At 40.6% G+C, this 16203-nt stretch overlaps 1 protein-coding gene across 1 annotated transcript in view; it reads right to left on the reverse strand.

The window, feature by feature from the left end:
* The window catches only part of LOC112107639 (dynein regulatory complex protein 11), a 137682-nt gene that overhangs the window by 53906 nt on the left and 67573 nt on the right, over positions 1-16203 (reverse strand). The window contains exons 8-9 of the mRNA XM_026654010.1: positions 5439-5579; positions 348-423 (exon numbers count right to left, since the gene is read on the reverse strand). Of these exons, the coding sequence (XP_026509795.1) occupies positions 348-423; positions 5439-5579 (217 nt within the window). The remainder of the gene's footprint in view (positions 1-347; positions 424-5438; positions 5580-16203) is intronic.

Genomic DNA, 16203 nt, shown 5'->3' on the forward strand with positions numbered 1-16203 from the left:
CTTTTTTTTGCTGCTTGGGGCAGCAAAAAAGCTAGAGCCGGCCCTGCTGATATTGCACCTATTGTGAGAGCAACTGCTTTGACTGCATACTGTCAGCTGTCTGACTGGAGCCAAAGGCCTGAGGAAGAGTATTGGAATCTGGTCCTTGCTTTATGATGTCCTAATATTACCAGAAAGGTCAAAAATCAATTACGGGTGCAGGAGGAATCTCCTTCCAAATTTTACTTTGTCTAAAGCTTGCACTTCTGTAATGTTCCATACTTTAGTTTGATGTTACATGGATGGCATCCAATCTAAGTTTAATTAGAAGAATGCTCCAACTATGATTATTATCTCCCTCTACTGACCTTTGTATTGGTTGTTTCCTTCCTCCATTATAGGGAGGAAATTACTAGGAGCCATTTTCCAGCCCTCCTCTTCTTCCTGTGTGAAGAAAATATAGAATATCATTGTATTAATCACCAAATAGGCAGCCATTAAAAAGACAGGGTCACGGTATAATGAAAAATGGGATCAACTGTAGTTTTAATTCACAAGTGATTATCAAAAAGTTATTTGGTGAAAATTGTTGGATGAGACCCCTGAACTAAATCATATTTTTCTAGCTGATCATATGGTTGGACTTCATCCACAGAGATTGGGGCAGTTTATGTTCAAAACCAGTTGGGTCACATTAATTTAAAAGTTGTTAAACTCACTTGCTTTTGTAATGTAGATGGGACCTTTGAGCATGGCAATCTATTTACCTTCCAATCATTCTTCTTCTTCACCTTGTAGCCACAATGTGCTAAGCACTTTGGTGTCATGAAATAAGGATTGTGTTTAGGCAATTAGAGGATTATTGTTTGAGGAAAACAATGGGTTTTGAGAAGAGAAGTGTGCTGTGAAGGATCATAAAGGATATTGCAGGTACAGGGAACAACCTGGGAGATGGCATGGAGGTGATTTTGGGGCAAAAGAAGAAAGGAGGCATGAAGGAATTTTAATGAGTAGAGTGCATGACTTGACAAGGAGGTGGTGAGGATTGGCTGGAGGGGTAGGCTGAAGAATAATGCAAGCAAGAGGATTCAAGGGTGGAACTCAAATTCTCTGCTGCTTCTTCTGCACTCCCACCTTCTGCAGGGCCTGAGATTTCTGGGACCCGTATCTGGATCTCCTGCAGTATGCGATGTACTGCATTTAGACTATCAGGCCAGCCCTGTTGCATTGCTTTTAATTTTTTTAAATCGAACTTTTTACACAACATGACATTTAGATGACTAGAAGTTGCATTTATAACAGACATACATTTATATTTTGTTAATGACACAAATATTGCTGTGAAGCCTGAAAACTCAATTGCTCCCCATTAATTTATGTAGCCAGTGAACAGCATAGTGCACATATATTAATTATTTCTTTTATCCTTAGGACTAAGCAAAGCAGTCTTTTTGTTGGCTAACTTAACTGATTTTATGCTTTGAAGTAAAGAGTATTTCTATACCAATACATTTCAAATATTAATACACAACATATTTAAATAGATTTTTTTCAAAATAATTCAGTATATAGAGAACAACTACAATGAATATGGGCCTAAATTCTACATTAGCAGTAAGTGTTTTTCACACAGTGTTAGAAAGATAAAGGAATTCTTTTCTTGATATTTTTTCTACATTCAGATGATAGAATAGCTGAGTTAATGTTGTGTGAACTGTGGTGGGGCACCTTGAACTGATCATACCAGTTTCAATCCAGCCACAGATACGGGGGTAACAACTGGATGAACACTAAGCATGTGTTTGAATCTTTCCACAGACTGATCTGCATGGGGAAATCCACACAGCAAGGCTGTGAAGAATCTGAATTGATTTCCACTGTGCTGTTTGGCTACATTTTTCCTGGTCACAGTGAAGAGGTTCTGCCTGTGGATCTCCTTGATGGCAGAATATTGCTTTAAGCTCCATATGGCTGGATGAAATTTGTAGAGAGACCTCCGCCATATTTATGTCTTACAAGCAGGTTAGTACACAGTATATTACTATTTTAAATAGTTCCAAATGGTTCAACATATGTCTTGAAAAGTCACAAAAATAAAAGGCTTGTGAAGAGAGATTATACTGTGCTAGGTTTCTGTTATTTCTTTCTTAGTGCCCAATGGGAAATCAGATCAACGTTTAACAGGGAAGAAAATGAAGTTACTTTGATATCAAATGCATATTTCTAAAGATCACTATCAGACTTAAGGAATATTTAAATCTCCTTCTGGGATCATAATCTTGTTTTCTTAAAAAACTGAAGTTAGGAACAAGACCTTGTTTGACTGCGTCACTATGACTTCTAGCCTATGCTTATTTTAATAAGGTCCTTCTGTTAGAACTTTTCAGAATACTTCTGCACCATTCCAAGATGATTTTTTTTTTCAGTATTACAAGCAGGGAATAATGTTCTCTTTGTTCTATCTCAATGAGCCACAGAACACCTGATATAATGGCCTTGATTATTACTTTACAGAGGCTGGAGCATGAGAAGAGAGGAGAGCTACAAAAAATTATAAAGCCCCCATAGTTCTGTACTGTTGTTTCTTCAGCACTGTGAGAGCACAGGGACACATTTTTGGTATCACTGTTTATCCACCAAGGGATACAAAGCAATCACCTTACCTCATGAAAGACGAGAAAGTTAGGTTTTTAAGTCAGGGGCGTGAATTTCACTGCAATCTTTGAAGCTCAGATTTGGTTCAGAATGTTCAGTGGGTCTGAAGCTATTTCCTCCTGACCTTTTCCTTGGTGACTTAAAAACTGAAGTACTGTTAGGATACATTTTTGCAGCATGTGTGGAAGGACCTTCTCCAGTGTACTAGCTGAGGGACAGGGAAGAGACATACTAGGGCTTTGTTTTGGGAGGGCCATTTAGGAAGAGTGGGGGAATTAGAAGCAAGGCCTCAGTTAGCAGTACAAGGACATATTGCTAAATGCTTCTCAGGCTGAAGAGAACTGCTTAATATCCTAGATTGCATGGCTCTGTTTGACACCGTCATTTAACCAGTGTAATTCTAATAATTTCTTTAAACCCTCACTTAGGTAGAGATATGCAATGACTGTTAGTTGATTCTTCTCTTAGGGCTACAATGGGTACGTCTATACTTACCTCTGGGTCCGGCGGTAAGCAATCGATCTTCTGGGTTCGATTTATCGCATCTTGTCTAGACGCGATAAATCGATCCCGGAAGTGCTCGCCGTCGACGCCGGTACTCCTGCTCCGCCAGAGGAGTACGCGGAGTCGACGGGGGAGCCTGTCTGCCGCGTCTGGACCTGCGGTAAGTTCGAACTAAGGTACTCGACTTCAGCTACGTTATTCATGTAGCTGAAGTTACATATCTTAGTTCGAAGTGGGGGGTTAGTGTGGACCAGGCCAATGTGTCCTGCACTGAGGGGAGGGGCAGTGCAGAGCTGCTCTGTACCAGTGTGAATCAGTGGAGGTATTCTAACTTGGTAACACAGGATTCAGCGGGTATCCTGCTAGCTCTGTAGTTCTGACTGGAGCAGAAGAGGATGGGTTTAAAGTTCTTCAGCTATCCACCTAGTATCTTTGGCATACGAAGACAGCTACCTAAAATATACTGTAAATGGATGCTCCCACATTGCAGGGTCAGAATCTGATAACCTCTAAATTAGAAAGATTGACACTTATTTATTTCACTTAGTTTAGTCTCGTGGCCAGCTGTTTCTATTGTTTCAGACAGCTTGATGGACATTGCCTAAGAAACCCTAGTCTTCATGTTATATGAGTGTCCCACAGTTAGAGCTAAACGTATAACATCTCTTCAGAAGGGTTTACAGTGAGGGAATGTCTGGGCCCCAGGAGTCCCCTCCTCCTAACACTCAGTGATAATGATCACTAAAAGATTAAAGATTAATGGGATCTACAAAAAACGAACTCACTCTAGAAAGTTCACAAGCAACAAAAGTTGCTGTTACAGCAAAAGTCAAAAATTCTGATTGCATAGCATGATTTAGAATTAAGACAATGCAGCTAAAATCCATCACAACCTTCTGGTTGGCATATCATTTGTCTGGTGTGTTCTTCCATGAACCTGCTATTGAAAAAAGCCAATTGGACCAACAGAATCTCAACCTTTCAAAGCCTTCAGGGAGGATAGCATTCTAGTAGTTTTGTTAGCAAAAACATAAATTTGGCCTACAAACAACTTGAGGTGAAAAGAGCTCCTACTTTAGGGTCATTTTAAGTAAGTGAATTGAAAAAACATGGCCACTATCTACAGAATAGCAAAACATTGGTTTACATTATAAAATAAATGGTTTGCAGATAGTAAATTGTACTTAAAAAAATTAGTCTGAAATATAAGCAAGTGTGCAGATTGGATTGGCAAAATGTTAGCTTCAGGGAGAGAGTTTGCCTGTTTCACAGTGTTTGGATACATAAGGGCAGGCAGAATGCTGGTCTTTCCACCTCTTGAGTGAAAGGGTGTTGGTGGCTAACTTTGCCCAGGTAATCCATGCTCCAAAGAGGTAATGCTTGGGCAGGGTGATAGCCAGCATTCTGTCATCTGCACACCAAGGGTATGTCTGCACTGCAGTTAGACACCCATGGCTGGCCCGTGCCAGCTGACTCTGGCTTGTGGAACTCAGGTTAAGGGGCTGTTTCATTTGCAGCCTAGATGTTTGGACTTGGCCTGGAGCCTGAGCTCTGGGACCCCTCCCACCTCACAAGATCCTAGAGCCCGGGCTCTGGCCCAAGCCTGAATGTCTATACCCAGGGCTTAATTTGTAACGAAAGAGGTGCTGGGGCTCACCAATATTTTTACATTCATAACTGATGCAGCAAGCCCAGCGGTGCCGGGGCTATGAACCGCCCAGCCTAGAGGTCCTGAGACTCAGTCCTGGCAAGCCCTGGCACAAATTAAGCATTGTCTATACCACAGTTAAACAGTCCCTTAGCCCGAGCCCTGCAAGCCTGAGTCAGTTAACATGGGCCAGCCACAGGTTTGGAACAGCAGTGTAGACATACCCAAAGAGGCCTGTGCTTGGTGGAGAACACACCATACTTCTAAAACAGTGTAACACTCTCTAAGCATGTTCTTTCCCATCCATACCCCCAGAGTCAATCCTCCCACATCAACATTCCACAGGCAGACTTCCTCCAGCTATTGCCACAGATACAGGCAGCTTCACAAACACCCACCCCAAGCCTCTGGTTTTGGAAGCCTAAATAAAGTCTCCATGGCCATCAAACTTAGATGAAGTAAGATGCATGAGGACCTCATCCTCTTCCAACCCTCCTGTAAGTGGGGCTGAAGCAAAGATGGCAAGTCAGTTTGTCTACATGCAGAAACCCTGAATGAATGGAGGCCAGCGATGCCACATGGATTGCACAGGCCTGAAGCTTTCGCCGCTCTAACAAACTACTAAACAAATTCACATTTTAAAACGCCTTACAGTATCCGTCTTTCCTTTTTTCTCTTTCCCTTTCCCTTTCTTCTTCTTCTTCTTCTTTTTCTCTTTTTCTTTTTTCCCCTTTTCTTTGGTTTTTTTCTTTACAGCTGCTTCTTCTTCTTTAGCAGCCAGCTCGGCAGCAACCTGGCAGAGAGTCAAAGTAACACACACCATTATCTTGATGTTTTTAAATATAAGGAATATTGAAGTATTAGGACGCAGGATAAGGGATGTTTCTGCCAAATTGAAATACATTTTCACTTTCAGAATGGGTCATGATTTGATATTTCTCTCCCTCCTTCAGTTTCACGTTCTTGTGCTTTTTTTCATTATTTGATCTCTATTTTCAAAATGTCACCCATTGCTAAGTGGCTGTTAGTGAGTATAAATGGACTGATTTTATTTATTTTACATGTCAAAAATATAATGATAAGCACCCAGTCTGTGCTCTGGACATCTACCTCAATGGTTAAAACCACAAAATCAGCAAATGATTTCCCATAAATGTATCCACCTCAACCCACTCCCTTTACAACAGCCTTAGAGAAGAGAGGTAAAAGATGGGCTTTGTAGTGTGCCCAGAAGGCTACCACATCTGGGTTTTGGCAGACGCAGGGGGTTGGGAGAGCAAGTCTCAAAGCACTGAAAACACCCTGCATGGCGCCCTCTTTCATTTACATTGAGGAAGCTCCCGCTCGAGAACTTCTGGTTAGATCAGCGGTGGCAATATACTGTGGAAGAGGGGTGATTTCTGAGGTAACTAGGTCCCAAACCATTCAGGGCTTTATAGACTGAAACAACATCTTGAATTCCACCCAGAGCCATAACATATCAGTGGGCCCAGAAGCAAGAAAAAGATGCATAACCTAGACCCCTTCTAGTCTTGGACGCGCCTCAGAATTTGGCCCAGTGTTTCCAAAGCAGATTGATTTTATATAGATGGAATTTGAGATGTTTCCTTTAGGGATGTAGTGGATGTCTAGCTTCAATATCTGGCTGAATATAGGACCCCCTTGGAAATGGTATTTGTCTGACGCCAAACACTATATAGGACCATAAACTCAGAGGTCCAGATTGTCAACTGGTATAGCTCTGTTAAAATCAATAGAGCCAATTTCCGACAGCTAAGGACTTGGCTCGTTATATTTTACTAGTTGTAAAGGTGTTGGGTCTTAATTCTTTCTTTATGCCATTCTCTCTCCCCTTGCCCCCTTTTATTTTCCACTCTCATGCATACGTTTTATATACAACTATTTGCCTTCTATATCATTCTTTCTATGAGTCTCTCTCTCCCCCTTTATATTTTCTTTCCTGTCCCCACGTTTTTCATTTTTAATAGTTCCTCTCCCCCACTCCCCTATATTCATTTCTTTACTGGCTCTGAGTACCCTCCATACTCCCTTCATCCCCTTAGTTGAACTCTCAGGAGAAAAAGGGGCATCGGGGCCCTGCTTTCCCAGAGCTGAACTCCCAGAGACGCCAGACATCATTTGGGGCCTTGCCTCAGGCTTGCCCCGGACAATCACCTTGCTTGTTTTCTCCATCTTGATAGCGTTCCTACTGTCCAGTGTAAATTGGTGGAGTTCATGGCTCTCTAATCTGGCTGTTACAACGCTTCTGCAGTGTGCTGAAATCTAGGCCTGCTGCTCATTCCAAAAATACATTGTTGCAACATGTCTTACAAGGCATTTTGCAATGTGTAATCCTAGACTTCCGTCAGCTTCAGCTACTTTTTGGCTTCAAATAGGTATTGAAAAACTGACTTGCTATAGCTAAATAGAAGCATTTCATCCAAAAATCCAACTAAATATTTGCAAAGCCAAATTCTGATACAGCCTTACATGTACAGTAGGAGTAGGATATGCTAAAGAAAGGGCAACTACAAACAAAGAGTAACGATTTAATGGAATGCTGTCAGATTGGAAGGAGGTCTCAAGGGGATTCCACAGTGATCTGTTCTGAGTCTGGTGTTATTTAACATTTTTATTAATGACCTGTATGTAGGAATAGAGAGCACACTGATCAAATTTGCTGACGACACAAAGCTGTGGCGGGGGAGGTTACAAACACTTAAGAGGATAGAGCTAAAATTCAAAGGAATCTTGATAAATTGGAGAACTGGGCTATAGAAAAGAAAGTGAAATTCAACAAAGACAAAGATACTATTTTCTTCTCTAATATAGAATGGGGGATCACTGCTGAGAAGGATCTGGGAGTTGTGGTGGATCACAACCTCAACATGAGTCAACAATACAATGCTGCTGCAAAAAAGCAAATGCAGTCTTGGGTTGCATTAACAGAGACATAGCATACAAGTCATGGGAGGTGATAGTACCGCTCTACTCAGCGCTGGTTCGGCCTCAGCTAAAGTACTGTGTCCAGTTTTGGTAAACAATGTCTAAAAAGGATATAGAGAAACTGGAAAGGATCCAGAAGTGAGTGACAAGGATGATCAAAGGGATGGAATGCAAGCCATATGAGCAAAGGTTATGTTTAATTTGGAAAAGAGGCGATTAAGCAGGGGACATGTTAGCAGTCTTGAAATATTTGAAAAGCTGCCATAAGGAGATGGAGAAAAATTATTCTCTCTTGCCACAGAAGGCAGGAAAAGAGGCAATGGGTTCAAACTACAGCATGGAAGATTTAGATTAAATCTCAGGAAAAACTTCCTAAGTATAAGAACAGTAGGACAATGGAACAAACTATGCAGGGAAGTAATGGAAGCTCCTTCATTGGAGGTTTTCAAAAGGAGGCTGGATAGCCATCTGTCTTGGATGGTTTAGACACAACAAATCCTGCTTCTTGGCAGGGGGTTCGACTTGATGACACTTGCAGTCCCTTCTAACCCTATAGTTCTATGATTTTATGATTCGAAGGGAAAAACCAGGAAAAAAGGAGGAGTCCTAATAGGAAGCACCAAAGACAGGCTCATACACAAAGGCACCCCAAGAGAGGGTATTAAGGCTCAAATTTATCAAGGAAAAGCAGGTTATTTAAAAGTGCCCCAACATATGAGTCATCACAATCAAGCATTTATTTGCAGTGATCTTGCTATTTTTGTTTTGCAACATAGGCAACGTTAACTAGTCCCTTATAGCAGGCCTAGGGTGACCATACATCCCAGTATAAGGGGCTTTGTCTTATATACGCCTGAAAAAAAAAGTGTCCTGATTTTCCACACTTGCTATCTGGTCACCCGAAACAGGACTAGCATGAAACTCAAAGGAAGAAGATGACATTTCCCATCATGAATGGTAATGTCCCAGATGGATGGAACTGTATAAAATGTTAGAACAATATTTATAGACAATGTTGGAGATTTAATTCTCATGTCAGGTAACCAGTGGTAATGATGAAATCCAAGCTCTGTGACACTGGTGTTTAATTGCAAAAATACATTTTTAAAATGCTGACAACACAGGAAAAAATAAAATAGGGAAGACAAAATATTTCTAAGGCTAAAACAAACATATCTATAACAGTAAAATATATTTTCTGAAGAATGCCCTTTAAAGTTGCATTAAAGATCTCACAGTGGAAAGAAAGGGAGGAAAATAGACATGGCTATACATTGCAATCATTGGAATTTCATTAGTGGATTTCCCCAAGCATTTCAGTATCTTACATTTAATTAAATATGGTAATTCAAACCCCAAGCACCATTCAGTCATATCTTGCGTTGATAAGCAGTGAAGCATTTCATTCTTCTGGATAGATTAATAGAATGACTAGAGTCCAAAATGGGTTTTTATTGTCCCAGCTGGGCTGTTGTATCCAAAACCAACAGAGGTACTCAAAATTTCTTCCTAACTGAAGTGGTAGTACGATTCCAGAGGTCCAAACTACTTCCACCTCCACTCCCTGCTCTGACTGGTAACTAAAGGATAACTGTAACCATTTACAAACAACTCTGGAGTAGGTCTATTTAGTGAGAATTTCTGTAACTCTGCATGAAAGTTACCAAATATTTTTATTTTAGGCAGCACTTCTGAGTTCTATTGGCATTATTTTAAAAGTAAAGTATCTTCAGACTATGATTAAAGATAGATATTTGTTTTATAAATGTGAATAATGTGATATCGAAAGAGATTGAACAGACTTTCTGTATTCATCAGCCTGCTGTAATGGTATTGAATTATTGTTCTTCTGTCTTGTTTGGCCCAATTTTATAAGGGTGAAAAATAAGAATCTTGGTTGAGATTTTCAAAGCTGAATAGGGGATTGCCACACAATTAATGGTGCAAGAGTGATCATCTCTCGCTTTACCTGGAGACCTAGGGACTCTGCACTGAGTGAGTGACTCTTCTAATCCTTGGTGTGAATGGGCCTAGACTAGTCACTCATCCAGATACAGGACTACATTGATGCCTGAGATGAGCATTAACCACTGCCAGCTGCTTGATAAATACTGTTGTTGCAGTAAAAAAGCTAAAAGGATTGTGCTATTAATGGTCAGCACCACCACATGAGAACAGATGTATCTGCTCTGAGCTAGTCTGATGGCTCTGTGAAAGCAGGCACTTTGTGAACTGAGTTTCTCAGATCAGTCTTTAGAGGAAAGTGGAACGAACAGTAGTGACAAATGGACATGGGGGATCAAGACCCCAAACAGAGTGTAGCCATATTCAGGGTGGAGTTTACCTACCTCTAATAGACATCCAGGGGTGCCAAAAGGTCTCATGTCAGAAGGTCTCATTGCACTGAAACTGTGAAGCAGTGACAGAAATTATTGTCAGTATGTGGAACCTGAACTCTCAGAAGAAGCTGTTCAGTTTCCAGAGGTTAATGATGGCACAAAGAGCTTCTTTCCTCTTCCATATAAAGAAGTACCATGAATAGCAACCTTTCCCTCTGTATTTCTGAGATGCTACTTCTACAGCCCTACTCCCACTCTGCTCTGAGCAGTTCTTCATGAGAGAGATTCCTGGAAAGAATGGAGGGGAACGTTGGGATGTGGCATAGAGAGGAATTTGATTGCCAATCCAAGCTGAATGGTCTATAGTACCCAGCGGTCCATAGTAATTCCACTTTAGGCTACTAGAAAATCAAGTAAACCATCCCCAAAAGGAGGGGGAAAGGAACTGGAAGTTAAAACTAGTATTGGGTTCCTAAGCAACCCATGGTATCTGCAGCCTTTCTGCTGAAGGAAAGCATGTTGGAAAAAGCCGTTCTTTTCTTGAAATGTTTTAGATTGTCCTTCCAATTCTGATGTTGCCAAGGCCTCCTCTTCTGGGATTGATGCTGGAAACCTGAAAACACCAGGTAAAGTTTCTGATACTGGATAGAAGATGAAACAATCAGGCCAGAAAAGAAAGACAGAAGTAGTCCCAGAAACCTAGAGGCACATTTTTCCTAGTATCTTGTCCATTTTGAGGCTGAAAAGACCTTCCCTTTCTAACAGGAGGTCCTCCACACAGGCCTAGAGGCCTTGACTACTCACAGGTTGCATCAGTTTTAATTAAAATAAATATTTAAATTGCTGTAGTTAAGTCAGTGCAAACCCCTTAAACTGAGCTAGGAGTACCAATTCAAATTGCTGATTCCAGTGTATGAGTCAGTGTGTCCAAAAATCCTAATGCATGTGTAGAAATTACTTGAATGCTAATGTGCTACTAAGCCACTAGATCCTCAGGAAACTGGTTGATTAAAGGCAGCATCTTTCCTGAAGGTGAAACTGGCACCTAGTCAGTAACTGGCCAAGCAGATATTTGGAGTAGACTTTCCTTCCCCTAATAAATGTAAATCTCTTTGGCATCCTTCTTGATGAGAAGGCCTGACCTGCCTTGGACTTCTCATCCCTTCATTGACTGACACCACCAGTGAACCAGGAATAAGATGGGGTAGGAAATAATGCTGCTGTGGCACCTGAGAAAGGCAATCTACCTCTTAAATGGGGAATCTTAGATTTATAGTACTTAATGAAGAGCCAGATTTGCAAAGGTATTTAGGTACCTAAAGATGCAATAGGTGCCTCGTGGGATTTCCAAAAATGCCCAAGTGAGTTAGGTGCCTAACTCCCATTCACTCTCATTGGCCCAGTGAATATTTTATTATGTATACACAGTAGAACAGCTCCAACAGGAGAGATTGAGAGGTACCTGCCCCAGAATACCCCATAGCCCAGTGGTTAAGGCATTCTCCTGGGAGACATAAGTTCAAATCCCTGCTCCACATCATTTCCCCCCTTCCCCCCTGTTTTTTCATGAAAAACCACTAACCTGGCCTAGGCGCCTAACTCCAGGAGGTTTATGGCTGTGAATGCCAAGTAGAGGGAAGCTTCTAACTACTTTGGAGGGGTGGGGCTTAGGCCATACCCCTCTCCTCGGCTCACCGTGCTGATTTGTGTGAATCCCTGTCTCCGTGCATTGTACAGGGACCCTGGGCCTGAACTCAGGCTTGTGAATTCCACTAGGTGGCAGGCTGCTTAACAGCCAGGCATTGCAGCGCCTAACTCCCCCTTGTGAATCCCACCCTCAGTGACTTGCCCACGTTCATCCTGTGATAGTGCAGGGATTGCCTGACTCCCAGATGAGTGCCCTACAACTGGACCATCCGTTCTTTGTCTTGTATTTGTTGTATGTAACGTCCAGACCCCTGTTAACGCTTCTCTTGCTTAAATAAACTAAATTACAGGTCCTTTTATATGCTGAATATTTCTGTTAAGGTGGTACCATTGTACGTCAGTTATTCGTGGTACTTAGGCTAGGCATATTTCCATTAAGTGTGGCAGACCTGGAAGCCTCAAAATCCCATCATGCTACTTGCAGGTAACACTTTGGATTCACTCCCTTTGAGAAATGAATTCCCTTAGCTCCCTTTAAGTTTGTTTCCTCTTGGTAAGGCATGTTTACACTCCAGTGTGCATTTACAAACAAAACCTAAGCTTTTAAACCTTTAAAAGCAGCCACAGGGATTTGTACCTTGCAGGAATGGATCCAAGATGATGAGTGGGATTTTGTGGGTCCCCCTGGACTTTGCAAAGTCTTAGTTTGTTTTGAGGGTCTGCCACACTTTGTGATCAATGGCAGATTAACACTTGTCTTTAGTTTTGCAGACACTGTTCAAATCTGGTTTAACTCACAAGCACAGCTAGCTTAGTGCTTTGCCTACTCCCCAGTAAACACTTGAAACTTTGGGTGCCTTGGTTTCTGTGTGGTTAACTTGAGATACTTAGGCCCTGATGTTCTGGGGTGCATGATCAGCACCTCTGAAAATCGCCCAAGGTTTCTTAAGTTGGGCACCCATAATTAGTGGGAAATGTAGAAAATCTGGGCCTATGTAATTTAGCACAATTTTCAGTCTGTGTTCACTGCCTGAAACTTTTGTGAGCAGCGTGTTGCAGGTCAGGATTAAGTGCATTTGCAGAGCTGACTATAGGAAGCTATTGTTCTATAGAAACTCCAGAATCTGTCTTTCAAACTGTAGGTATTACAGTTCAAAGTATTAATTAACAAGTGAACAGAACATTCCATATGGGGTGTATGTGAATGTTTCAATATAGGGTTACATTAACACATACAAAAACAATGTGGTTCAAGATACCTTGGTCAAATATGACGTAACTCTCCAACCTGAGTCTTTCCTAGGTATAATGGGGGTATCTAAAGCATTGCTATTTATACCTGTACAAACTGACTGTCTGAATAGATGAACTATTTTAGTTTCATGGTGCTGATTAATAATAATTATGATCATTTGTATTGTGGTATTGCAAAGAGTCTCCAGTCAGGATAACGCACATGTGTTTGCACAGGAGACAGCACATGATTCCCCCCCCCCAACCCCCATTACCGTCTGCACACTATAAAGCTGAAATTACAGTAATTCAGAACTGACTTTCTATTCTTGACACATACATTTAATTTGCAACCAGAAATCCCATAGACTCATAGACTTAGACTCATAGACTTAAAGGTCAGAAGGGACCATTATGGTCATCTAGTCTGACCTCCCGCATGATGCAGGCCAGAAAAGCTGACCCACCCACTTTCCCTTAACTCAGCTGTTGAAGTCTCCAGATCGTGATTTAAAGACTTCAAGTCGCTGAGAATCCTCCAGCTTGCGACCCCTGCCCAGTGCTGCGGAGGAAGGCGAAAAACCTCCAGGGCCTCTGCCAATCTACCCTGGAGGAAAATTCCTTCCCGACCCCAAATATGGCGATCAGTAGAACCCCGAGCATACAGGCAAGACTCTCTAGCCAGACCCACATTTTACCAGCGATGGCACTTTATTTCCTAATTGACTAAAATCACGTTATCCCATTAAACCATTCCCTCCATAAACTTATCTAGCCTAATCCAGGAAGCAGATTCTTTCGTTTCTTAAGCTTCTGAATGTTGGAAGTAATTGGAGGGAGGATGTGATTTCTAGACAGCAACTGTAGTGGGTTATTTCTAGTGAAGCATCATTTATTAAGAAGGATTAATTGCAGAAACAAATTGTCATTTTGTTGGCAGTAGTATAAAAGCAAAGGCAAATACTGTCTTCATAGAAGGATATAAAAGACAGGGGATAAAAATCTGAAACAGATGCAGTAAGATTATATTGATTTTCACCAAAATCTTAAATTATTTCCTTAAGGGACAAAAACATCTTGTCAACAAAGAAATCATATATTTTTCGCTAAATAAATAACCAGAGAATTTCCTACGGGGACACCTTTTGCACACTTTATTTTTAACTATTATTATTATTATTAATATTTTTTATTATTTATATTTCACCTTGTTAAATATATGCACAAAATTACCCTCAAAGTACAAAAGCATAGTTTGTGTAGAAGTATCAGGCTATATTATAAAGTCAAATAAGGTCATAGTCATCAAAGGAGAAAGAAATATTGAATGTATACTAATGTAGCAATGGTTTGTGAAATGATAAATTTTTATTTTATTTTCAATGAAGTGTCTTTACCCAAGGCTTTATCAAATGTTCACTTTTAAATACAATCCTGTCTTCATTTTTCATAGAGTTTAACTGGATAGTAACCAACCTATTCACAGAAGGTTATACATACAAGAGGTGAAGTGCTGGCCCCATTGAAGTCAATGGCAAAACTCCCATTGATTTATATTACCCAGAATACTAGAGTTGAACAAAAACAATTGCATAGTAGTTGTTCTTCCGGCATCAACAGTATGTTGAGTCAGACGAACACAATATCCTTTACTTGTATATTTGACAGTCAGGTAACAAATTCATTAACGTACTTCAGTATCCCCTCTATAGGGCAAACAGATTCTGAATATCTGAGAGAACATGGGTCATATTCTGATCGCAATTATACTGATCTTAAGGAGAAAAATGGAGGCAGCAATTATGTCAAATCAGATAATTTTAATAATGTTGCCAGCAGAAATAGGTGTATTTTTCTTCTGTATTGTTTTCGTTTAGGGCAGGGAGAAAGCACATAGTAAAACAATCTCTCAAGCTGTTGTTCCAGGTTTTAGAATTCCTATATTTATAATGTAGTGATGAAGCAGACGCCCAAGAAATATAGCAAAATAAATGAAGATAGGAATTAAAAACGGGGGAAAAAAATCATACTCCAAAATCTACTGCAAATCAGTATTGCTTGGTGGTACCATTTCTCTTCATATTTTCTTTTTGAATTTTGTTTGTTCTTTTTATTGGCAGGGGCAGGTCTAATTATCCTCATGTCCCCTGAAGCCATCTCTAATAATAAGCAATACCTGCTGGGCAGCTCCCCGCTGCTTAGAACAGCCTACAAAGCCCTCTTGACTCCGGCATATGTTTCTACTTTAAAACCTGAAAAACGTAACGGACTGTTTTTCCTCATTCTGTCTGGGACTGAACAGCAATGAGGTTTAGATAGAGACTGGCAGGCTAACCCTAGCAAACTGTAAGCTAGAGTATGCCAAACTTCAGTTTTGGTGAGACACAGAGACCCACTTCTCATCAGTTTCCTTATTCTGAGCAAAGTAACTGACATTGAGAGCTCTCTGCCTTAGGCAAGGCGAGTCAATATTTACACAATATTTACAGCCAGTCTGGTTCACTCCGTGGGTCAGATTCTACTATCATGTACAGGAGTTCCCAAGGTTATTTCCCCAACAGATTCCTCATCCAGCTAAGGTCACTTTTGATGGAGGAAATGGCTCTGAGTGCCAACCTCTGCCTTTGCTGTGCCAACTGAGCTTAATCACATTCTCCATGTGACACCTTGATGGTCAAGGAAAGAGATTACAAGCTGCTTTGATTAGTCAGAGGGGCCAGAAAAAGGTTTTAACAGGAAAAACAACTGAGAGGGGTTGCAAAAAGGTGTCAGATAAACTAAGCCTCTTCCCTCACTTTAACTTAAACCTTTTTATTGGTCAGTGGCAGTAAATTAAAGCAATTTAAGCCTGGTGTATATTAGAAACCTTTATCTGGTTTAACTAAATATTTTAAAATCAATGTACTTAGACTAGTGCAAACACCTAATGTAGAGACATACGAGTCCTTACTTAAAATGATTTAGCTTAATTTGGTAATTTACTGATGCGAACTAAACTTCTTAAAACCAGGTTTAAAATGGATTAAATGTATCTACATTGGGGGTTTGCATCAGTCTAATTGAATACATTTTAAAAAATTCATTGAGGTAAACTGGTGTAACTCTTCTAAGAGACTTCTTTGCCCTTGACTCCCTTACAATGTGTAATTTACGTACTTTATATATCGCCTTCAAATGTGGCTTAGTAGCTATATATGCTACATGGGAATTAATCTCTGCTTATAAAGGCAAAGGAGTAATGGAAACACTAAA

Source organism: Terrapene carolina, unplaced genomic scaffold (assembly GCF_002925995.2).
Source record: "Terrapene carolina triunguis isolate 2854851 unplaced genomic scaffold, T_m_triunguis-2.0 Scaffold175, whole genome shotgun sequence".
Classification (NCBI taxonomy): Eukaryota; Metazoa; Chordata; order Testudines; family Emydidae; genus Terrapene; species Terrapene triunguis.